The following is a 26207-nucleotide window of genomic DNA, read 5'->3' on the forward strand; positions in this document are numbered from 1 at the left end:
CCTTGTATTTCCCCCATCACAGCGCTGACCACACTGCCTCGTTTAGTCATCTGTCACCAACCTGCAAGTCACCAGGCAGAGACTGCGACTTCTTTGACTTAGCAGGCAAATGCCCAACCATTAGTACAGCAAGGATTAATCCGGGCAATGAAACAAAATTAAAAATTGAGCGTTCTCTCATTATTCTTTATTTGTAGTCTGCCCTTAATTACGCTGGCAATCTTCCCAGGTTTTTTTGTTTGTTTGTTTTTTTCCTTCAATTCGCGAGTGTATCGGTGCACCTCGGCCGCCAACTCCCTCACAAAGGAAACCGGAGGAATCAGCCAGCGTAAGCAAACAGGGCCGGGACACCTTAAACGGACAAGATGGCGGCCGCCCGTCAGCCGCCACGAGTCTCCACCCACTCAGGGAGGAGGTCTGCGTCATGTGACCCTTCCCTGCCTGGCTCCGCCTCCGGCCGCAGTGCCTGACGGGAGCAGAGCGGCGAACGAGGGCGTCGGCCATTTTGTGTCTGTTTCCTGTGGGACGCGGTGGCGGCCGTTGGGTCGGAAGAGTGAGCGATTTTTGCCTCGTTTTTCCTGTTAGTTTTCTCCCCCTTTCACTTTGTCGGTAGAGCGCAGTTATGGGTCGCAAGAAGAAGAAGCAGCTGAAGCCGTGGTGCTGATATCCTTTGTGGGTTTGAAGTCGAGGCCGAGCGGGGGCGCCGGTTGGTGGTGACTGGGACTGGGAGGCCTTGCTTTGGCCTGTGGCTGAGAGTGTCTGGGATGTAGGCCTCGAGGTGGGTGGCTTGGTGGCTGGAGCCGGATCTGGGAAGGTTTCGTGGGAACTGAATTCCCTAGGGCGAGAGGCTCTGGCAGTTGTGTGGATCGTGGGACTCCGTGACTCAGGAGGTTCTTGCTTCGGTGCGAGCGTTGACCTAACCACTGGGAGGCGGCTTGGACCCCTCCACCAAGGACAGTGTCCCCTAAGGATATTCTGCCACATTCTGTTGTTTTGGTGACGATTCAACAAAGGGACTTTCTTCGAGTATAATACGCTGATTGACTCTGGAGGATTAGGGGAGAGCTTCCGGAGTGTGTCACCCACTTTTTCCGTTTAATTGGGGAATCGGTGGTTTAGGGAAGGCTTGTGTTAGTCAACCATGGTTTCTTTCTTTCTTTCTTTCTTTTTTTGGCCGGGGGTGGAGTGGGGTGGGGGAGAACTAGCTTCCGCGTCTCACCCGCTGGCGCCTTAATCTTCAAGAAGCGTAACGGGTGGAGTTTCTTGTGTCTATCACCCAGCTTCGTAAGACTGAAAAAAAAAATGCTTTTTATTTTTTAATAAAACGTGGCGTCTTTTTAATACTTTTTTCGGGAAGGGCTAATACGGTTTACGTTAAAATTGATTTACTTCTGTCTCGTACCTAAAAACGGTTACGGAACTGCATTTGTTTATATAATGGTTGAAAGACGGTCACGAATTCCTTTAATGAGCTTTTAGGAAAGTCTGCCCAGTGAGAGAAAATTTCTCAGTTTTATTAATGTAACTTATCTGTGAGTTTAGATACATGCCATGGCAACATATTCGTAAGAAGTTGCAAACAACTTTGTGGATTATTCATACGAAATTGTGTCATTCTTACTCACTGTGAGTTTATTCTTGGATCTAAATAAAATAAATATTCCTAAATTCCATATGTTAGATAGATTTTTAACATTTTGATTATTTTGTTTTCTAGTTAATGAGTTCTGTTTTGAAATCCATTCTTGACATAAACTTGGGGATTTTTTGACATTGAACTGTCCAGTCCACAGCGTGCATTTGTAAATTTTGAATATTGAACAGAAGTTATTTTACTTAAATCTTTGTAAAATGCGGGGATTTTACAGTAATCTTGCTGATTACTGAGATGTGTTCGTTTAGAGATGGTGAGAGATTATGGGCATAAAGTACCTTCTTGGTTTTAACTGCTCTCATGTTTTAATGTTCCTCTTCCTAGTCTCTTAATATGACAGGTTTTTTTAATAGTGTCATTTTGTGCTATTTTTGTACCTTAACAATATTGATCAGGTATTGTAATAGAGATTTTGATGATGAGAAGATCCTTATACAGCACCAAAAAGCAAAACATTTTAAATGCCATATATGTCATAAGAAATTGTACACAGGACCTGGCTTAGCTATTCATTGCATGCAGGTAAGGATTTTTTTTTTCTGTCTTTAACTTTTAACCCCTTGTGTGGAAACAACATGAAAAAAAAATTATTTTAACAGTTGTAAGGTTTTGTTTATTGTGAAAGATTAGATATGGTCAGTCAGCTTAAAAAAAAAACCTGTTTTTGGCCATTAAGTTAAATAATTGATTTTTTTTTATGTTTGAAGAAAACTTATGTTCATAGTGTTTATCTTTAAGTTATTAATAATATTTTTTATTTTAGACTGGGGACAAGTTGAGGTCCCAGAGTATCTCCTCAGTTACTTGAGTTAGAGAACAAAGATCAGTGATTTAAATTTTGTGGTCTGACCAGTTCTAATCCCATGAGAATAATACATAATTAGCTACCTTTACTCTCTGCCATTGAAGGATTTGTTACAATTTCTTGCCTGAGGATAGGCTTACTTCAGTTATTACTCCTTGGACCTCTTTTGGAAAGGTAATGTGTTTCATTTAATGATGTCTGTCTGGGTTTCTTGAGCTTTTCACTACTTAGGTAGGGAGAGCTTTGCAATTTATGTTTTTAAGGATCTAGTAAGTGCCTTTATGTCTTATTCAACATTATTTCTTCTACTTTGGCCAGTCCTGGTGCTACCTGAATTTTTGCCTAATTGGACCCTAGAGAGAGATGAGATGAGCAAATCCCTATTTATTGGAAACTACTGTTGGTAGGAGGCGGGGAGGTAAATTAAAATAAGATGTTGTTTCCCCTAGTTAAAAAATAAGTTTATTTAAAAAAACAAGTTTATATAGATCCTCTTCAGTTATGTCACTGTAATAATAACTTAATACCCATTCAGAAATATTTTAGGGCCTGCTGTGTGCTAGACCCATAACTTTCCACTGTGGCAATCACTAGTTACATGTGACTACTTAAAAGAAAATTTAAAAATTAAAAATTAAAAATTTAATTTCTCCACATTGTAACCACATTTCCAATGCTCAGTCACATGTGGCTGGTGGATGACTTGTATTGGATAGTACTGATACAGAAAGAATATTACAATTTATCACAAAAAATTTCTGTGAGACAGCATTGTGCTAAGACAAGTGTTTTAGACACTAGGTGTACAGCAGTGAAGGAAACAGTCACCATCATGGAGTTTAGATTTATATTGTGGAAGAAAACACTGCAGTATTTAGTTTGCCTTTTCACGATAAGTGATAGAGAAAGCTAAAACTAGGTAAGAGGCATAGGTAGGGCCACAAGATAGGAAAGACCTGAATGAGAAGCTGACATCTGAACAGATCTGAACGAAAATGAGAGAGAGCTTCCAGAGAACAGCAAATGAAAGACCCTGACATACAGGAGCATTCTTCTATATTGAAAAAGAAAGGGGAGCAATGTGCTTTATATAGAAGGGTTTACTTATTGTAGGCCATTTTCTTTCATTCTGAATGAAATGCAGGGTTGAATAGAGAGAGGTGTAGCATATTCTGGTACCTTTTCTTTTTCTTTTTCTTTTTTTTAAATAAGGATTCTCCTGGCTATAGAGTTGCAAATAGACAGACTGCAGAATGCAGTGAGAACACTTAGGATGACTGGAGTATTCCAGGCAAGAGGTGATGGTGACAGAGACCAGAATTTGCTGATAGATTTAGATGCAGAATATAAGAAAGTGAGGAGTTGCAGATTGATCTGAAGGTTTTTGGCCTGAGGACTGTGAGAAATGACTTATCGTATACTAAAATGTTGAAAGCTGCAGGAAGACTAGGCTTAGAGATGAGGATGTCACGATTGTGTTGTGTTGTTAATTTTGAGACGGTCTGTTGACTATCCAGTTGGGAATGTCATATAAACAATTGTATCTGTAAGCCTGGACTTCAGAGAGGTTGGAGCTGGAGGTAGAAATTTGGAAGGATGCTGTGGTGAGCATAGCTATTTTAATCCATGATACTAGATGTCGTTTCCTATGAGAGAGTAGAATATAGATCTAGAATAGGTGCAGGGACTTCAGCTTGGGCCACTCACAGCACTTAACGGTTAGAAGATTAAAAGAAACCATTCAAGGACATTGAAAAGGTAGGAAATCCAAGAGAGTAGTGCCCTGGAAACCAAATGAGATGATTAAAGGAGTTACTTAACAGAGTGAAATGCTGGTGGTAGGTCTAGGAAGATGAGGACAGAGATTGGATTTAATCAAAGTGGAGGTCATTGGTCACTTGCCAAGAGTGATTTCCTAGAGTGATGAGGATGAAAGCCTAATTGGAGTACTCTCAAGAGAAAATGAGAAAGTAGAGGCACTGTTTCAAGAAGTTGTACTATAGAGAAGAACAGAGAAATGGAATGGAACTGGAAGGAAATCAGTTGAGAAACTATTTTAGTGACATTGTTGATTGACCAAGTGCTTTTTTTTTATGGTTTTAGTGTAATTTCACAGCAACCTGTGAAATGGACCTGGCAGTTAAATCAGACACATCCTCCAATTTTATAGATGATAAACTTAGGACGTTAGTAATTTAGATGGTTCACATCAGTGCTTGCTCCACCTATCTTTTCAACCAAGATCATCATTATTTCTACTAGGCAAGGTTGTAAGAAGTCTAATTCTGGCTAGGATATTGTGAGGTAGTTAAGTAAATCATGTTATTTTTCTTCTCTTTCCAATAGCTTTTGATTAGTATATTCTTGCCCTTATCATTTAGAAATATAACAGAATAGTTAATGTGTATGAATACAATTTTATTACTTTGAGGAACATAGGAGTTCCTTCATCAGCATTTGTCAAGAACAGTAACATGCCAAAAAACTGGCGTGATTAAGTCCCTTGTTGAGAAGCTTTGTTCATGGATCTTTTAATCACGGTAAGGAACAATGGTTAAAGATCAATCAAAAATTAAGATAATTTCTGAATTTGATTTGCATGTCTCTGTTTAAAGTCTTTGAGATATATGTCTTAAGAAGAAAACACTTAGTTTTCTTTACTTTTCTGTTCTTGCATGAAAATGTTTTGGGAGGAAAGAGAAATTGAGTATGAGACAAATATGTCCCCTAAAGCAGTGGTTCTCAAGCTTGGGCATGCCTCAGGATCACCTGCAGGGCATGTTAAAACAAATTGCTAGTCTTAACCAAGAGTTTTCTGGCAGAGGGGGTGGGAGGCCCCTGAGAATTTGCATTTGTAATGAGCTTTCAGGTGATGCTGATAGTCTAGGCAAAATACTTTGACATTTTTTTAGCCTAAGTTAAGGCAAGTTGCTGAAGAAACCAAGACTGACAGGAATTTTACCATATTGGCAGAAGTTACCCATGTTTGAGGGTTAGAAACATTTGATCTAGCAAAAACCATTAGTAAAAAAAATCGTAGGTTTCCAGTGTTTTATAATAAAATCTCTTTCTCTTTGTAATCTGTCAAATTTAGTGTAATGACAGGATCACTGCTGTGGCAGTGTTAAGTGCCTCAGGTAACGCATTAGTTCTGGATATGCTAATTATAAGTGCCACTTTTGCAGTTTGTAACTACCAGCTTATCTCAAGATCAATCTTGGAAATTTTATGTTAATTCTTCATATAGTAAGAACTTTCATAAGCTGTGCTTAAGTCAGACTTGAACCTTCTCTCATTTGAGTGGGACTGCCGGTTCATTGCTGATAATTCAAGCAAGCAAGATTACATGGTAAACAATGTTTATTGAGTCCTTACTATGTGTTAGACATCCTGCCAAATGCTTTCTGTATTCACTATGTTTTATTTAATATATATAATTTAGTACCTGTAACGTAACAGATATTAAATAGTTTTATGTATTTACTTACATAATTATATAAATTGTATGATTTAATGCATTTATTCCTAAAAATGATGCTAGATGTTAGGTAGTGTATATAGGTTGGATAATCTTAAATCAGAGGATTTGCGTAGTCTCACATACCTAGTAAGTAAGCAACAAAACTGGGGATTGAATCCAGATAGTCTCACTACAGAACAAGTTATTCTTAATGATTATACTAAGTGTTCTCTGAGTAATTTCAGATTGCTCTTAAAGGACTTTATGAGACACTTTATCTAATGGAAGTTTGTTTTAATGTTAGGTGCATAAAGAGACAATAGATGCTGTACCAAATGCAATACCTGGGAGAACAGACATAGAATTGGAAATATATGGTATGGAAGGTATTCCAGAAAAAGACATGGATGAAAGAAGACGACTTCTTGAACAGAAAACGCAAGGTAAACCTTAGGATGTGTGCTTTTTCTTAACACAGCTTCACTAATGAGAGTATTACTACTACTTTGAGGTATAAATTTAATAGTGGATGTTATTCAAAATTCCAATTTTGAGGGTTTTTTTTAAATACTTATTTGAGAGAGCAAGCATGTGCGTGAGTGGGGGAGTGGCAGAGAGAACTCAATAACTGAGATGATGGTCTGAGTTGAAATCAAGAGATGCTTAACTGACTTAGCCACCAACACTATTTTTTTCAAGTTTATTTTGAGAACAATGGAGACAACACAAGTGGGGTCGGGGAAGAGAGGGAATCCTTAGCAGGTTGCATGCTGTCAGCGCAGAGCCCCATGTGTGGCTCGAATCCATGAAACTGAGATCATGTTCTGAGCCAAAATCAAGATTCAGACGTTCAGCCGACTAAGCACCCCAAGCATCCTGAGTTTTATTGTTTCTTATGTCTTAATGTTTGGAGTTGTATATTTGATTTGTATATATGTAATATCACATGGATTATTCCAAACACTTTATTATAATATAGTTTTGTTCATAACTGCATTCCAAGTGGAATTAGCAAGTGTTGAGGTTTCTGAAAATGAAGGTAGCTTGTTTTGATTTGATTATATAACCACTAATAGTAAATTTTTTGGTAATGCTGTTGCTTGACTTGGAATTTACAATCACTTATTATCCAGATGGTAGAAGTTATCAATTATGAAAAAAAAATTTTTTTAAAGTAAGCTCTACACCCAACATAAAGCTTGAACTCGTAGACTTGAGATCAAGAGTTAAATGCTCTATTGACTGAGCAAGCCAAGTGCCCTGAAAGTTTTTGTTTTCGAAAGCATTGTAGAAAGGTCAGACCTCTTTGTCATAGTTTACCTTTTGAGATGGAATAGAAAGCTGTTTTGTTTTTGTTTTTCAAAAAAATGAGGAAAATTATTTAAAGTTTATTTCTTTTGAGAAAGAGAGCACAAGCAGGGGAGGGGTATGGGAGGAGGGACAAGAGAGAATTTCAAGCAGGCTCTGCACCATGAGCATGGAGCCCATTGTGGGGCTCGATCTCTCGAACTCCAAGATTATGACCTGAGCTGAAGTTGTATGCTTAACTAAGCCACCCAGGTGCCCCATAGGAAAATTATTTTTTACCTGTCAGAGTAGGGAAAGGATGTTAACCTTCTTGCTTAATAGAGATTGAAAACACATTTGAAGAGTAAAAAGAATAATATTGACTGAATTTCTTTGCAAGAAAAATCTCATGAGCTAATTACAGTGAAATAACTTTTTTTGATGTTGAATGTCTTAAGCTTGCTTAGTTTTGTTTTTTTTTTTTTTCCATGGGAAAAATTAATTAAAACTTTTGTTAGCAGAGAGTCAAAAAAAGAAGCAACAAGATGATTCTGATGAATATGATGATGATGACTCTGCAGCTTCAACTTCATTTCAGCCACAGCCTGTTCAACCTCAGCAAGGTTATATCCCCCCAATGGCACAGCCAGGACTGCCACCAGTCCCAGGGGCACCAGGAATGCCTCCAGGTATCACATAAGGGTTACGATTTAACATTCTTAGGACTTTGGTGATATGGTATAGAAGTATTAAAATTTTTCTCTTAACCCTTTAATATTTGTGACTTTTTTGTTGGTGAAATTTTTATTTATAGGCATACCTCCATTAATGCCGGGTGTTCCTCCTCTGATGCCAGGAATGCCACCAGTTATGCCAGGCATGCCACCTGGGTAAGAAAACTTTTAATTGACTTGTGGGCTTGTGCCTAGTAATAATCTTTTCAACTTGGGTGTTACATGAATTGTAAAATGTTACTTTGCCTTTTTTCTTTTTTTTTTTCTTAAAGGTATGGGCTCCCTAAACTTAAACTTGTCTAAAAAGGGGTCTACCAATAAATTTAAGGAATATAAATTTGCCTCTGAAGAGAATAGATTTTTGGGTTTTAGGATGTGTGTAGGCAGCCATCTACTTCAATTGCCTCTGATGTAATTAAAGTAGTTGGTTGTAGATTTGTGTTTCTGAGATTCAGAACTGTCCATGACACTTTGTAGTTGTGACAAGAAGCAAACTCTGTAAATGATTTATTTGTCAAATCATCAAGAACTAAAATGAATATGAGGTGCTCGTGCCTATCACTTTTACTTAAAAAATTGTTGGATGTGAGAGGTATACAATACACTTTCCCACTGTATTTTGAAAATCACAGTTAGATTTTGATTTTGTCATACATTTTCACAGATTGCATCATCAGAGAAAATACACCCAGTCATTTTGCGGTGAAAACATGTAAGCATCTCATTCATAATGTAATTCAGGAGGTATAATCATAATGTCATTTTTTTTGTGTGTTTAATGGTATCTATTCAGTTGACTTCAGAAATTTTCTAACCTTCCTCACTAAAACTTCTAGAATGTGCAAGCTGGTTGACACAAGTCTTAATGGAGGGGAAAAAAAAAAAGACATTTGTGAGGAACTAGTAATAAATAGACCCATATAAATAAAGCATTTTCTAAACGTGCAGCTGTTTTTCGCCAGACTGCTAAAGTAATGGAATTTAGTAAAAAGTGTTGATATTTAAGAAAGAATAGATACTCTTTTGCCAAATTAACATGCGTTATTATAGAAGGTAATTCGGTTTTCTTGTAATGAAATCTATATATAGAAGTTAATTTTCTAATAAAGTTCTCAATTAAGAATTCACAAACTTGTAAATGTTTTAAGTGAATGGACACTGGTATTTGAAGGTGAGCTCTTTTAGGGGAAGGAAAATAAATATGGGTTATGTCTTTAGTCATGGTTTAGTGTTAGGTGGCCATTAGAAATTAGGCAATTGTGTGAGGTTACTTTTGACTGTCATTAATTTTGGTGGTAGTTTTTTTGTAACCCTCCTCCCAAGAATCTTTACTCCACGGTGTATATTCAATATTTTCTTTTTGAAAAATATAATGACTCTAAAATAATTTTTATTTTTTATTTATATTCTGTACGGGTATTTTCCAAATGAGACCAAAGGTGATTATGATTTCCAATTACACATATTTTAGATGAGGCCTCTTGTCTGTATTGAGGGTATAATTGTTCGTAGTGACCTTAAATGTATGAAAATGTTTTGTAAGAGAGACTGGTTTTTCCCCCTTACTTTACTGATAAACCCAAGAGGTTTGATGGTTTTTAGAAGACTTACTTTGATAGAATTGTTCTAGTGTTGTGTGTTCTTTCAGCTTGATTTTCAATATTAGGGGTCAAATTCAAGTCTTTTATCTATTGTTTCAGGCTTTAGCCAAAATGTTTTCTAATAGTTTATACTGTTGATTAACTTGGTTTGTTTCTTGAAATTTGCTTTCTAATAGAATGATGCCAATGGGTGGAATGATGCCACCTGGACCAGGAATACCACCTCTGATGCCTGGTATGCCACCAGGTATGAAACATTAGACAGTAACCTTTTTACTAGGACTGGCATGCTTTATTCTTAAGTATTGTGGACAGTAGGTTTGTGGACGTTGGTGCAATTTTAATACTAAAATTTAGTTCTTTTTTAAATTGATTGGACAAGTGTTAGAATGGATCCTTTTGAGTTTTGAAATAGTAAACAGGTTTCAAAGCAATCAGAAATGAGTCACAGAACCTATGCACCAAAGCTTATATACCTAAAAGGGGTTTTATTTGTTAGGAATTTTTTAGATAAGTAACGGAGAGTCTTAGAAAATAATAGGGAACCGTAACAAACTGTATTAAACAGTGTAGGCATTTATGGCCTCCCTCAATGAAAAGTGGTAGATTCAGTGGCTGGGGATCTCAAGAACCCATGTGTTTAAAATTTTCTCCTTTGCACTTGAGCTTTTCTCCCTGGGACATGTTGCTCAGTTGTTACAAGATAACTCAGGCAAGAAAGGGTGTCAACAGCAGTGGGCTCTTGTTTTAAGTTTATTTATTTTGAGAGAGAGTGCACGTGTGCACACGTAAGCCAGGAAGGGACAGGGAGAGAGGGAGAGAAAAGCCCAAGCAGGCTCTGCACTGTCTGCACAGAGCTTGATGTAGGGCTCCATCACATGCTTGTGAGATGATATGAGCCGAAATCAAGAGTCGAATGCTAAACTGACTGAGCCACCCAGGCACGCCACCTTTTTGTCATTAGGCAGCAAAATAACTCTCCCAGAAGCTCCTTAGCCTCTTACAGTTGACCAGAAACAGGGCTAATGGACCCTTTAGCTGAAACGGAGCCTGTGTTAAGAACTATCTTGACTCTATCCTATAATGTGGGGAACCAAATTTCATTAGCCAAGTAGGTGTGCCACACAGGCCTTCATGAGGCTTTCTCAATTGGTTGCCTTTTTTTTTTTATATGTAATCCTAGCAAGTTTGGTGTGCAGTCCATAGCAGATTAAGAAGTATTCAAGTGATAGTTGACGTAAAAGTAACAGGATAAATGAGGCAGCGGCAAAATGTGCATCATTGCCAGGACAGGCATTAATTTATAGGCAATTGGGGCGCCTGGGTGGCGCAGTCGGTTAAGCGTCCGACTTCAGCCAGGTCACAATCTCGCGGTCCGGGAGTTCGAGCCCCGCGTCGGGCTCTGGGCTGATGGCTCAGAACCTGGAGCCTGTTTCCGATTCTTTGTCTCCCCCTCTCTCTCTGCCCCTCCCCCATTCATGCTCTGTCTCTCTCTGTCCCAGAAATAAATAAACGTTGAAAAAAAAATTAAAAAAAAAAATTTACAGGCAATAGCTCCACGTGTGTTCTGAGAGAATTTTAGGCATTTAAAGGAATGTAGAATAATAACCAATGTTCAGTTGATAATGTGAAGTTAGTAAAAGTTTTTAAGTTATGTTTAGGAACTTTGAAGAACGTACTAGTAATGGATTTTTAGGAAAATTTACTTGAACTGCTTTAAAGGAGGAGTGCCTGGCTGGCTCAGTCAGTAGAGCGTGTGACTTTTCACCTCAGGGTTGTAATTTTGAGCCCCATGTTGGGTTTAGAGATGACTTAAAAATCTTTTAAAGTGTTTGCAAGAATAAGTTTCCTGAAAAAAAATTTATGGGTATATGACCTATCAAAAGTTTTTACAATAATTTGAATTGAATTTGAGTTTAGAGACCATCCAGCTGTTGGATGATTGTAATAGTTCTCTTACGTGTTTCACAAGGTTTGCTAAATCAGGAAGATTAGTAACTTACTTTCTACTTTTTCTATACAAGGAGTCTCTAGTGGTGTCTTTCACTTTCCAAAATTCTGAAGAGATACAAAGGAATAGAAAGGTTGAGGCAAGATTCTTCCAAGGAACAAATGCCTAAGATATTTGGACTTCATTGAATTGAGCAGTTCATCAGTAACTTTGTAGTGTAGAATTGTTTTTTAACATGGTATATTTTAACAAGAAAGTCTTGGAAAAATACTTTTTCTGAATTAAAAGTTTCAACAACTCCCTTTCCCCAATATTTCGTCTTTACAGGTATGCCCCCTCCTGTTCCCCGTCCAGGAATTCCTCCAATGACTCAAGCACAGGCTGTTTCAGCGCCAGGCATTCTTAATAGACCACCTGCACCGACAGCAACAGTTCCTGCTCCACAGCCTCCAGTTACTAAGCCTCTTTTCCCCAGTGCTGGACAGGTAAGGTGAAATTTCTGAAAAGGAGTGCACTTGTATTTAAAGGTAAAGTTGTAGTTGTTTATAGAAATCCTTTAAATCGTCATAGGTCAATTTTTTGTTGATAATCATTTTCATACAATTTATTAAATACAAAGGAGTGTCCTACTCTCTTCCATGTTTGCACACATTGATTTCTTCTAGTCAAAAAAGATTGGCTGGAGCCCAATAGTGTAGTATGTTTTTTGTTTTCATAGCTGTGAATTCTGGTCATTCTTAGCTTTAGTTAGGAATGAAAGTTTAATTTCTGGGGACTTAAATACATAATAGTGTTTAGAGGTCCTCCTTCACATCTTGAACTATGAATGGAATGAAATCAAAGGCAAAGGTGAAAATCCTAAGACCTTAGCAAATCATTCGTTGGACTCTTTAATGTAGAACAATGACGAAACATAATGCTGCACTTTTGCAGGAAGGCATCGTTTGACCTAGTTAGACTTCTCTTTCCTACTGACCTTGTCTATGTTCAGAACTCAGAAGCTAAAGATGCTTTTGTTATATATAGTAACTGTATAATGGTGGTTACTTTTGGGCTTTTCCCCCAAGTTGTATTCAAAATTAAGCAGATGTAATCCATTCAGAATTAAGGTCGGGATGTATGTTCTTGTTTTTTTCTTTTCACTTTAACGTTATCCCATAGAGGTTTTCTTTTCTCAGTTTTTTTGTTTGTAGTTGCTAAGTTAAAAGTACTACTTTTTAAGTCCCTTTTAAATACATTAACTACGTTTTTGAGGTGGGTGGGGATTTTGTTTATTGAGAGATGTCAAACTTTTAGCAAAAATCATTCAATTAGATTGAAGTGTCAGTAACGCATCTTTAGTCTCAGTTGAAGGTATCATTTTTGAAATATCACAGTGCAAAACACATCCAGTTTTAGAAAAGAAACTGGTTAATAACTAGGTTTATTGGTGTAGAATTTAAAAAATTTTATGAGGCTCATACTGTCACTTTGTTTATTGTAAATGCATTAACTGCCTGCCTCTTAAAATAAATCTGATTTGATTGCATTATATTTTGCATTTATAAAAATGCAATCTATACTAAAAAAAGTCTACCACATGGCTTATTTTCACCCATTTGTTTGGAGACTTTTCATTGTTTCCTTTCTTTTATGCTACAGATGGGGACACCTGTAACAAGCTCAAGTACAGCTTCATCCAATTCAGAAAGTCTGTCTGCATCTTCTAAAGCTCTGTTTCCTAGCACAGCACAAGTACGCAGGAAGTTGCAGTTTAAAATTGTTAAAATGGCTTTATAAACTTAACCCTTTGGACCCTACTTTAAAACTAAATCTTTTCTGAAAAATATACTATGTTTAATTTTTTTTTTAAGTAAAGTTAATGGTATAAAAATCAATGGTATTTGAAAATTTGAACTCGTACCAATAGAAAAAAATGTACCCCAAACTCCTATGGTTCTAAAGGGTTAAAAGCATGTAAGCAGTAAATGCATTATAGTGGCCAATGGTTAGCCTGATGCATGATTAAGCTTTTTTGATTTATGCTGTTTAATCTAATGCATCACATACAATGTAAGGAAATTTAGTACTCTGCGTTTGGTTCTAAAAGTTGGCCTACTCTTCATATTTCAGTTGTTTGGTATTTTGAAAAGTAACCTATTTACTACTGGTAACTTTATGTTTAAAAGTTCCTACTAAACCCTTTTGTCCGTGATAATCACCTAGCCTTTGTTAAGTGGGAGGACATTGTATTATCTATATAAAGAAAATTTCTGAAGGACATTTTTTAATATGTCATCACTGATGCAGTTTATGTTATGCTTGGTAATTGAAATTTATCCAAGCATTTGTATTCTGTAATTTCTGAACTTTTTTGTTTTGAACTGCTTGGTAGATTGATTAAACAACTAATTTAGAATAGTAACAATAGAGCATACTATTGTGATACAGTGTGTTTCATCAGCCTGAAATAAATACACAGCTTTGTAAAGCAAATAAACTTTGGTGAGAAGGTAGATAAACTCTTAGAAGTTACATATGCAGTCTTTATTTCTGCTGCTGAGTTTTGGATGTGACTTTGACCCAGCATCTTTAGATATTCTTACATATTATCTTGATTTTTGTGGAGTTTTTATTATGTTAACTTTGTTTTAATTTCATTTAAAGTTTGGTCCTTTATCGAATGTTGGTGTCTCACTTTTAGGTTAATTATAGTAGATATACTCACTTTTGGGTTTTGAAGTTTCGTTAATGAAAGATTGTGTTTTACAGGCTCAGGCAGCTGTCCAAGGACCTGTTGGTACAGATTTCAAGCCTTTAAATAGTACCCCTGCAACAACTACAGAACCCCCAAAGCCTACATTCCCTGCTTATACACAGTCTACAGCTTCAACCACTAGTACAACAAATAGCACTGCAGCTAAACCAGCAGCTTCAATAACAAGTAAGCCTGCTACACTTACAACAACCAGTGCAACCAGTAAGTTGATCCATCCAGATGAGGATATATCACTGGTAAGTTTTTCACATACAGGTTTTTACTAGCATAATTTGAATATTGTTGTAGCATCTCATCCTCCTCTTGAGAAGTGTTAATTTGTACACTGATGGTCTTATAATCTGATTTAATGCTTACGCTGTGGTTTTTATCATTCTGATTTCCAAGAACCACAGAATAAATATTGCATGCGTGTGTGTTTTGATTTTAGACACACTCCTCCTACTCCCAGACTGTTTCTTAAAGAAGACACTAATTTGGGTTCTTGCTGTCAAAAATCATATTAGTTAACATAAATTTGTAAATTAAACAAGTGTGAGAGGTAGAATCTACAGATCCTTTGAAACTTACCTTTCTCACTAGACCCTTTCTTGCTGAGGCAGGTGTATATTTCCTGGAAAGTTATTAGCCATTCTTCAAATATAAAAATAGGTGAGGTTTTCTTGAGGCATTGAGATTTTAAGTAGTCAGTCTGGTTTGTGGAGCGAAAGTAATGGTTGACAAGGGTACATTTGTTAAAGGTTACTGTGTAAGATTTTAGGTGTTTGCCTTTTATGCTTAATGATTCTCTCTGCATTCAAGTGTTTAACATTGTATTCATTTTTATTCATAGGAAGAGAGAAGGGCACAGTTACCTAAATACCAACGTAATCTTCCTCGACCAGGACAGGCTCCCATTGGTAATCCACCAGTTGGACCTATTGGAGGTATGATGCCACCACAGCCAGGCATCCCACAGCAACAAGGAATGAGACCCCCAATGCCGCCTCATGGTATTTCTTTTTATGTTTATTTAGTGGATTTTCTGAGTATACACATAAATTTATCTTCAAAATACATTGCATTTAAAAGTACAGTGCACAGACCAACTCAATCTATTTTTTGTGTTTTAAATGTGTTTTTTAGGTCAGTATGGTGGTCATCATCAAGGCATGCCAGGTTACCTTCCTGGTGCTATGCCACCGTATGGGCAGGGACCGCCAATGGTACCCCCTTACCAAGGTGGGCCTCCTCGACCTCCGATGGGAATGAGACCTCCTGTAATGTCGCAAGGTGGCCGTTACTGATCTTACTTCATCCAATCTAATAGGTTTGGAGATTAAACCTTTTCTCAACTTGTGCTGTTTATATAGCCAAGCTTCCGTCAATAAGGCTTCATTGTGACTTTAACAAACATTATCTTCCCACATACCAGGAACTATTGGACATTTATTTTACATGGGAAAAATTATTTGGAATAATAAAGCAGGAACTTTTCCTGAAGTTGCAATTTATACTGTATGGCTTCTTTTTCATGTTTCATCTAGGTTTTTAGAAGTGAAGTATAGTAAATTTGGTTCGTTATATTGTGAAGGCGCTGGAATTACATGAACATACCACCTTAATAAAGGCAAGTTCTGTAAGCTTACATTGCTATTTGTAAAGTTATGCCTTCACAGCATTTCAGATGCTGTTGGACTTCATGTCCCCAACCTAGCTTGGTGAGGGCTGTAACTGTTTCCGAGACCTGTACATTGGAAGTCTGAATGTATAACAATATTTAATGTATTTAGAGTTCCTCATGTTGCAGGGTTTAAGAAATCTGACCCACCAAGGTCATGTGACTTTTCTGTACTGTTAAACTTCATTGTAATAAAATGAGAGAAAAACTTATGCCTTTTTATTCATAACCCAGCTGTGGACCACTGCCTGAAAGGTTTGTACAGATGCATGCCACAGTAGATGTCCACAAAATAAAATTCATAGTTACCAATACAGTTTTGATACATCATTGGATTCTGTCTTTGAATTGTAGGTTGTTCCTTAGCTGCATGTTTTAAACTGGACAGTATGTATAGACTTGTATGTTAGTGCTTAAGTTGACAGAAAAACTTAGTTACATATGAGCCATTACATAGTGAGTATGAAATCTTTATATTGTGTCACCTTTCCATGCCCTTGGTGTCACTACATGTTAGATGTCCTAGATATTTAAAACGTAACTTTAGTGTGCCCTCTTTCCTGCTGATGAGGTTTAGAGCCTAGTGCCAGACCCATTCATTTCCTTCTGATTATTTTTGAGACTGCAGTACTGCGTGGACCTCAGAAGCTTTTCAGGTGCAAACTTCTAGAAGCTTAGGTGCATGCAGTAAGAGTTTTTTGTGTGTTTTGTTTTGTTTTGTTTTTTACTGTTAATGGATTGGAATCTTTTCTAAATGTAATGCCAAATAATCTAAATGTGCCTCCGTTAGGATGCTTAACAGATGGATACAAAATTTTTTATTATGTTCCTGGAAAATTACATGATTTCTTTGATTAGATGGTTATCTTCTGTTATTTAGCCTAAATGGCTTCCCTATTAACCTTTTCATCTTGGAAATTTGAATGTTACTATGTCCCGTGAAGAACTTTTTTGTAGAGGTGACTGCTATTCATATCTTGTATTGCACGTCTCATACAGTAATACCTCTTGTTGACTTTTTGGCATCCATTTTTAAAAATCTTTTGCAAGGCAGTTTCGTGGTTATTTAAAGTATCAAGTGATCTGTACAAAGCATAATTATTAATATGATGAACTCAAGTTGAGTTTTTCTCAACCTAAAGTTAAGACTTAAAATGGTGATAAGTCTTTATAACCTATATGTGAAGGTGTAGATATGACCCGAAATCAGAGTTTTTGTCTTTGAAAAAAAGTTTTAACCTTGTAGGAAGATGTTGAAAACTGTTTTAATCATCATAAGAGTCTGTATTTAAGTGACAACTAGAAGAGATTGATTTAAACAAAACCTACAAATATCTACAAAGCTGAGTGCTAATTTAAATCACACATTTTGCTCCAGTGAAATGTTTTATAGCTTTTCTTATGATACCATTGAGGTTCAAAAATTCATAGCTTGAAAAGGCAACGTCCATGTATCACTGAGAATGCATTTGTTCCGTATGCCAGCAGCGAAGCCCCATACTTTTTCTCTCACCTGCCTACTAAGTAGTTGTGGGATTAATACATATTTCTTAGATTTGGCAGCACGTTTATCATATTGCCAAAGAAGAACCTGTGTTGAAAATTTGTAAGGTAAAAAGGGCATGATTAAATTTAGAATGATTAAATAGGAAATGTTTTCCCAAACCCCGTCTCAAGCATTTCATGTACAGGTTTATCAGCAAAATACAAATGGGTTAGTAATGTTTCAAAACTTTTATAAAGTTTTATTTACATTTAATGCAAAGATGATATATTTTATGCCAAGGTTTGTTTCTTTCTGAAGACTGAAGGGAGAAGATACCTGTACTTTTAAATAAGTGGTATAATTTTAATTAAAAGTTAATCCAAAGTGTTACGCATGGCACTAAAGCACACCGTCTTCCTGTGTCGTGTTAGGTATATATAGCTCAAGTGGTGCCCATTTTGGTATTATTTATAGTGTAATTTGTGCATGCATCAGCATAATTAAGCTTCTAGAAAATACCTTTTACCTAACTGCTTCTGGGGTCCATAGTGTGGTTAAAACATGAGTGTAACAAATCATGTTGAAATAACTCTTAACTTTGACTTACTCTGCTTTTAAGTAATGGGGGGGTTGAGTTGACGTAAACTATCTGCCCTCACAGAAGACAACCTTTAGGACTTGTTACATTCAGGCAGGCATTGTAATTGCCATAATTTAGGAAGTTGTAAGGCTAGTGGGACTGCAAACGTTGGCTGTCCCTTACGTCCACTCCTATATCCTCCTTTTTAAAAAAAAACAAAGTGACTTAACGTTTTGTCTGGCACTAGTTTCTATTGTGTGTAGATTTTACCTAACTGTATGACAGAACAAGACCAGCAGGTGAGGATCAACTTTTGAATGGCTGCTGGAATTCTCATTTAATCTGAGTACTTCTATATTTTAGTAATAATCTCAGACATTTTCCATTAGGATTGGGGAAAATACTCTTCGTGTACTCCTGTTCCACTGATCGAGTTATATATTGAGCGTAAACTCAGCTTAATTGAACTTAGTTATTTGGGGGGAGATCCCCAACAAAAATAAGTATGGGTTCAGAGTGGAATTATAGCAGACATAGCTTTTTTTAAAAAAAAAAGCTGCTCTTTTTTCCTTTGCTTGCTTGATCATTGGGATTTTTTTTTTAATGCATGTCTTTTAAATTAATTGGGTAATGTTTTTCTAAAATTAAAATTTTCTTCTTCCTATAGCCCTGCCATAGGACAGGCTGAGGCTGAGTCTCAGTGTTGCCCTGTTCAGTCTGAGGCAAGTGGGATTTATTTTATTCCTTATAGGGGCTTTCACAGCTTTATGGCTGTTGGATATTTATGTCCCCAAACTTGCAGCAAGTTTGGTGAAGGCCCCTAAATTTAATTAAACTTAGGATTTTTATACTCTTTTGGCAGAGAAGGCTCTATATTAATATTCACGTTTGACTGTGGTGTTAATAAACATAAATAAAAATATTTGATATATGTAATTTACTTTGTGTTAACAGCCTCAGTAAAGCTGGTATTGCTATATCGAACTTCAGTAAATTAACAAAATTTGACGGTTTGATTTGGAGGCATGAAATGTTTCGTTCAAATTTTCCACTTTCACTTTTAGGAAAAACTTGTCATTTTCTTACCAAACTGTTAAATTTAACCTCATGGATAAGTTTGATCATTGGAAATGCCACTGGTTACTGAAATCTGCATTCTTAATCCCAAAGTCAATGCTTTGAACATTAAGGTTGAAAGGTCATGTGGAAATGCTTGTGATTTTTTTTTAATATTTTCATACTTCACCACATTAGAGCAAATGTTAATGTAGAGCCCTGTGAAAGGTGGGAAGGTGGTGTGTGTGTGTGGTATGTATGCATATACACTACACATTGATAAAATAAAAGTAGTACAGACCTGTCAGTATGGGTAGATTTCTATTTTTCAAGTAGCCAAACTGAAATTGAATCATGTGGTAAAGTTAGTACATTGAACTGTGGTTTTGGAACAGTCATTTTTAGGTTCATTTTCAGCCTTAGTGAATGATATTTTATGCAATATGCACACATTAAAAGTATCCACATTTGTTCCCAACTAAAATTTGCTTATATTTGGTGTGAAACATGTTTATGTGTGTATGTTGTGGGGGTAAGAAGGAACTGGAAGAGAGGCCAAAACATGAACCTGGATTACTTTTCGTTCTTTCCTGTGTCTAAGCAACTGTTCTATCCAGATAGCATTTTCTTTCAAACAGTAACAGCATATAGTACAATGTTTAGCTAACCCAGGATTGTTTTCCTCGTGGTTTTAATTCTTGGAAGCATAAAGAAAAATTACTCATTACGTGAATTCCAAATTTTCAGTGTGTAATTAGAATATATGATTTTTCTCTGTAACTGAATCATGGAAAAAAGAGTTTAATGTTTGAAGAAAATTTGGTTACAACAAAAGAATACATTCATACCTTTGTTCAGTAATTATACCTTTTACATCTCCTTAACTGGAGATGTTTTCTGTTGCATCCTCCATCCCCCAGTATAGTGAAATGTTCGAGTGAGGCTGCTGCTTGTGCTAATCTAATAGTGATAGTTGAAATAATTATAATTGAAATAGGCTCTTACATACTTGACTTCTGGGAGTTGGAGGGTCTCAGGGTGGCATAAATTGTTGAAGTTAATTTTCTTAATATCTCTGAAGTAGTATGATTTTGAGAATTACATAACTTTCAGGTGTCTATTACTTCCACTGGTGAACTTGGTAAATGAAAGGAAATGTGATAAAATTTTGTTTTGAGTAAACTGATACTTGTATTGGTTAGGGGATATAAAGAATATTTAAAATACAAAATTTTTGTATAAATCAGGTATGTCTTTTTAAAGAGGCAGTATTTATCTGCCTAATATTAAGTAACCTTTGTGTGTTATTTCAAAACAAAATTGGTTTTCTCTTAAGTGTAACTTTTATGGAAAAGTCTTCTAAAAGGAGAGCTTCAGTTATAAGACTATTGACTCTGAGGCAGTTTTGTAAGTAAACATTTCCCTAGTTACACTTCTGCTTGCTATCTCATGACTTGAATATTAGTGAAGGTTACTCTTTTTTTTTTTTTTAACCCTTTCTCAGTATTTTATTTTCTGTCATCTGAATCACTTTAATAAATGACTTTTTTTTCCTAGCGTAGAAATCCTCTTTGTGCTATTTCTTGGCAAAATAATAAACAGTTACTTTAATGATGTTGTGTATAGTGTTATGCACATAGTGGATATTCACAATTTTGTGATTAATGTTGAATTTTCAGAACAGTACTTTTAATATCTTGCTCTTAGGCAACCCCTATTACGGATCTAAATCAAACTATTGTGTAGGAAATGGGGAAAGCGGGATTTCAGGTTGAGCACCCTAATACTTGAAATATCTCCAACTTTACCCCAGTGTCTTCATGTTCTTACTTGGCATTTTTGTTGAGAAATAATCAGCTTGAAAGTTGCAATTTTTTTTAAAGATTTCTTCAGTAAAACTCAGGAGAATTGCTTCTTATAAGCATTGTTTTTTTGTTGTTGTTCTGAGCTCTATACATTCTTGCATAATAATTTGGCCATAAAGGGAAGAGCCTTTCATTTTCTAACCCTGGAAAAATAATAGCTTGAAACAATATATTTTGAATTTTTTAAACAATCTCTCTTTAAATCTGTTCAATTAATCTTACGTATCTTCGGGGAAATATCTTTATTTTACTAAAGCAGGATGTAGAAGTCATATTAAGGCAGAAATTGAAGATCTAAAGGAGCTCTTCACTGAAGCTAATTTGAACTATTTCTATCTGAAGCAAATTGAATACTGTTACTATAAATCAAGACTGGTTCCTGGTTAGGTTCTTTAGAAGGCATATAATCAGCTATATTAGAATATGTTTGTGTGTATATTTTAATTTTGATCAAATTACAGAGAAGATACATGTGAGTAAACTATTTAAATGATTGATAACTTGGACCCCATCCATTAATTCTAAATGCTGTAATGGTGTGTAAGGTTGTATTATGGCACAGCTTCAGTAATATGCTGTGTGTTTGGTCAGGGGTTTGTGTAATGCTGTGTTTGTAAAGAGGGAAAGGCCTTTTTTGGAATTTTTGGCATTCTTACTGTGTCTGAGTTTTGTTTTTTTTGTTTTGTTTTGTTTTTAAGCATTATTGTATTTAAAGAATCTGTATGCCTTCACTTTTGGTTAAATTTGAGGAACTGGCAGCGAAAATTATTGATGCTCAACTTTGATAAAAATGAAGAATGATGTTCATACAGACCAGTATTATTTGGGGGAGAGGTCTAATTATATAGTGTTATTAGGCTTAAGAACCTTAAATGTAGTGAAAGTTAGTCCTCCGGGTTTGCATTTGTGATTAAGGTTTCATCGAATCCTTTATTCCAGTGTAGCTTATTCTTAACATTGTATTCCTAAATGCTTGAGCAATCAGATGGAAATAAAATATGCAGCATCATTTCCTGTCTCTACTAATAAAACAAGTGAGCCAAGGGAAGAGTTACTGAAGTTTCTGTAGGTTTGAGTTAGAATAATATGGGGTGTGTATTTATTGAGCAAAGCCTTCCTTTTAGTTAGTAGTTTGTTAGTATACTTCGAGGAGAAACAATAGGTTTACTTTTCAGCCCATGTTTTAAATCCACAATCTCTAATAAAATGAAATCAAGTATTTTGAAAATTGAATTTTAAACTAATAAAAGTTGCTTTCCTCTGTTCGAGTATGTCTACACACACTTAAATTTAGAAATTACCATGTTGAGATTTTTCCCCCCAAATCTATGCCCCCCCCTTTTTTAGAGTAACCAAAACTTCCACATATACATATCGGAATACATAGTTTATTAAAAGCGAGGTATGTCCAATAGATACACAGTGTTTTAAAGTCATTCTCATAAAGTCACTCTAAACAAAGAGCCAATGTAAGGTTACTTTTGTAAGATTTAGGGAAAGAGTTTAAAATGTATTAATGTCAGGCTCTGAGGAAATTTAATGCACATTGACTTTTTAAAACTATGGATTGAACTCCTCAGTTTAATACAATTTGTGTTTTTGTTAACTAGCAGCAGAATTTCAGCATTTGCTACTTACTGGTAGAGAAGAAAAATCCCACAGCCCTGCCAGTACAGGTTAGTTTAATCTGTAAGTACCTGATGTTCCTATTTTTTTCAAACATATCCATATAACCCACACAAGGAAGAAAGCTGTGCAGTTACTTAAATGTGAGTATAACTAATAATAGATCCATTGGACACTTTTAAACACTCAGTTCTTGGGCCAAAGTAGCTCTAGGTTTGCTAATAACCTCAGTTGTAAGAGAGGTGTATTACTGCTCCTTTATATCTGGTTGTGGTTGACCCTAAATAAATACATTGTACATAAAAGGAAAAGATGGTGAAAGTTTCAATTGGCTATACACACGTGTTGGCATGTGATCTGGAGTGCAGGGCTTTGGGTCCAGGCTCTACTGAAGCCACTCTCATGGTGGTTACTCATACTTACCTTTTAACTTTTTACAGTATGAATCAACCTAAGAAAAAAGTCAAGTTTCCTTACCTCTAGCAGTGATAAATGGTGTGCAGTCATAAGCTAGAAAATGTTTTCATACTGTGTGTTTTGTTACATGTTTGTAGTAGCTCTTGCTGTAAATAAGTACTAATTTTGTTCACCTTTTTTTGTAAACTATAACCTATTCTGTTGTTGCACCACCACTGTGGGCTCATTTTACTTTGAATTAAGAATAACAAAACTTTTTAATATTCAAATGAAAACTGACTACCCATCAAGAAACCTAGACAAATTCCTTGTATGTTCTTTTTGAGGGGCAGTAAGGTCATAATGCCTTGTAAAAAACATGTTAAGGTTTTTATTACTGTCATTGGTTCTATCAGAATTCATTGTTGTCTTGAACCATCTTTGAGAGTTTCCTTTAACCTTTAAATATTATGCTTTTGTGTTGCTAAAAATTTTAAATGCAAAGGTAAAAAGAATAAAGCATACAATTTGGTTTGCACAAGCCTGAACCATCCTTCAACTCTGTAGCATTGACTAGGATGCATGGCTACCTCCTTTACACCCTAAGTGTAATGATGTCTAATTTGAGAACATCTATCCATAAAACTAGTTGATCTTTTATTCCTATTAATTGGGGGTGGTGATTAGCCACTGAAAACAGACCATCTTAGTGTTATTTTGTTTGAAAGTCATGCATTTAGTTAATTAAAAATCTCAATATATCAACTGATAATAAAATTTTAAGATATCCACTTGTTTTTTTGATATAAAATTGCCTAAGGGCTTAAGTTTCATTGCCTTTCACAGTTTAATCTATATAAGAAATGGCGTAGATACAGTGGAAATGGTTTTCCTTAAAACCATCTCTATAAAGCTGCCTTTCTGGTGAGTACTATTTTATACTTATATGTCACAATTTTTCCTTTTAAGTTTAACTGAAATGGGATACTGATCAAAGAAGTGAGCAGTCTGAATTTGTACACTCTTTAGATAATATCTGAATCAGAAATGTATTTTATTTAAAAGTTGAATATTTCACTTCCTGACATTTCCCTAATAATCCAGGATCACTTTCTGACTTTGACTTAACAGACTAACTGGAAAACCTATTAACATATAAATTGTTTCCTTTTAGTGAGATGGAAAAAATGTTTTTATTCAGAATTATCTAGTATTTTTACAAATATTAAGATTTTCCTTTTAGCTAACAACCAAAAGTGTTTTCTCAATGCTTTCACTTCCCACACTGCGTAGTAGGTATAAAAGTTAAATAGCAGAATTTGTCTGTTCTCCGTGAAGCTGTTGTTGCAGTGATTCATGAGCTATTAAAGCCAAGGGTAGGGTTGAAGAAGGACTTGCCTGAAATGTTCCTGCAGACTAATGCTTTACAGGATTCCCTTTGAATGAGCTTAAAAATTTCAAGTGTATTTTTAAATCTCTCTAACCTTGCATGGAAAATGTGGATTAGAAATGCTGGTTTCTGAGACTGTGTATGCCAGTAGAAATTAGCCTCTGGGTATATTTCTAATTACTTTATGCCCTGTTCAGTACTTTCCTTCAGTGTAACACATGGATTTTTTTCCTCTCTAGTCTTAAACCACATCCTAGATGATGTCAATATAAGCTAAGGATGTTTTCATATTGTATTTCCTGCTGTTATCTTTGTAAACCAACAATGAACAGTAAGCTCCTAATACTTTTTAGTATGGAAAATGATAGTCTTCTCTAAAATAAACCTGAAAATTGATGTCTTGAGTATGTGATAATGGTGATGTATTCTTCTAGATAAGCACTAAACAAAGTATGGACCCTCAATTTATGTCTTTAAGATTTAAAGTGAAGTAAATTTCTAAGGAATTCTGTCCTTTCCTAGCAAGGATAAGCAGACATTGAAAATGTGGTAAGTATGTAACTGTGAATGCATGTGATAGTGGTGAGAGTAAGTAGCCAAATTTCCATAGCATAAAAATAACTTAGACATAAACAAGATTTCTTGAATTTCCTTTGCGACTTAATGTATGTGTGTCTAGCATTTTTACAAATTTGTGTGCACAATGATTAAATTGGAATGTACCTTACTCCTTTGTCTGGTTTCTTTTTGTTTTGTATGGTGCTTTAAATACTAATTTTATTTCAAGCTTTTTTCAGGGTAGAAATAAGTGGCTGATAAAGAAAATACCTTCAAGAAGAATTACTTAAATGTTCCTATTTTAAAACCCAGTGATGACTTTCAGTTTTCTTAAAGCCTTTTGTTTTTCAGCTCCAGTTAAAACTGACAATAGACAGCAGATCAGAAATGGGAGAAAACAAAAACAAAAACCTTTGTGCTCATTCTGAAATATTGTAGGAATTCATTATTGTCCGATAGTAAAATGTTGTTAAGCTAGTATTTGATTTTCATGGAAGCAGTGCTTTTTTAAAATAAGAGAAAAAGGTGATGAGGTTTGGAATCTCCCCTATTCTCCCTGGGGTGTTGTATTAAGAAGAAGATAGTAAATGGAAACATTTCACTTGATACATCATGGAAGGTGATTTATTTCTGAGTAATATGTCCATTTCTTTTCAGACTAGCATTGTGTGAAGCAGTTCAGGATCCCAAAGGGTTTGTAGTAAAGAGGAGGCCCTTCTCAGTTCAGTCTACAGGTTTTATTTACCTTAGCATTATACTGGTTGGTAAGGAGTAAAATGGAAAAGCAAGTTCTACAAGGGGTATGATGGTAAGGGGGACCCGAACAAGCAAGGGAGAATAAATGGCTAGTCCATTTGTATGGTTAAATGATCTAGCTAAACAAACAAATTGGGTAGCAAAGTTTTTAATGTGGGTAAATGAACTTATTTAATGTTGTAATTAAATTTTAACTCTAAAAATTTACCAACATAAAAGCTCTAGTAATTAGTCTATTTTTATGGTTTGGGGGGAAGAGATGTTCCTTAGTGTATAGAACCATACACTAAGATTAAAACTCACAAAAGGCACTGAAGTTTTTTGTTTCTCTTTGAGGTAGTCTGGCGGGGGAGGGGGGGGTTGGTTTCCTAGGCTTTGAGAAAACCAAAACTACCATTTAAGAAATGGTGTTTTTTATTTTGATAGTTGAAGCAATTTTCAGTCTGTGTTTTCATCTAAAAGTTGAAGGATATTTGCTTCTTGCTAAAACTAAGCCTCTTTATTCCAGGGTTATGGTTGCCCATTAACATTTGAGTGCCTGTTCTTTACAAAAATAAATAAAATCTTTCATTTATTATTTATGA

At 35.6% G+C, this 26207-nt stretch overlaps 1 protein-coding gene across 10 annotated transcripts; it reads left to right on the forward strand.

Annotated features, from left to right (window-relative positions):
• The first annotated feature begins 476 nt into the window (after positions 1-476).
• ZNF207 (zinc finger protein 207) lies at positions 477-25036 on the forward strand. Of its 10 annotated transcripts, none has more exons than XR_006297813.1 (14): positions 477-663; positions 2050-2176; positions 6224-6362; positions 7725-7895; positions 8021-8096; positions 8605-8652; positions 9718-9788; positions 11820-11977; positions 13134-13226; positions 14244-14486; positions 15083-15242; positions 15376-15559; positions 18644-18698; positions 22508-25036. XR_006297813.1 is itself a non-coding variant. In XM_043583676.1 (13 exons), the coding sequence occupies exons 1-12, from the start codon at positions 623-625 to the stop codon at positions 15534-15536; spliced, it is 1488 nt and encodes a 495-aa protein (XP_043439611.1). In that variant the 5' UTR covers positions 477-622; the 3' UTR covers positions 15537-15559; positions 15777-16226. The 10 variants fall into 10 exon arrangements, 6 of the variants coding, with proteins under 6 accessions (XP_043439611.1, XP_043439613.1, XP_043439612.1 ...); XR_006297814.1 differs by having other exon boundaries at positions 22511-25036; XR_006297812.1 differs by having other exon boundaries at positions 478-663; positions 15376-15859.
• Positions 25037-26207: the final 1171 nt, after the last annotated feature.

This window comes from Prionailurus bengalensis, chromosome E1 (genome assembly GCF_016509475.1).
Source record: "Prionailurus bengalensis isolate Pbe53 chromosome E1, Fcat_Pben_1.1_paternal_pri, whole genome shotgun sequence".
NCBI classification, from domain to species: Eukaryota; Metazoa; Chordata; class Mammalia; order Carnivora; family Felidae; genus Prionailurus; species Prionailurus bengalensis.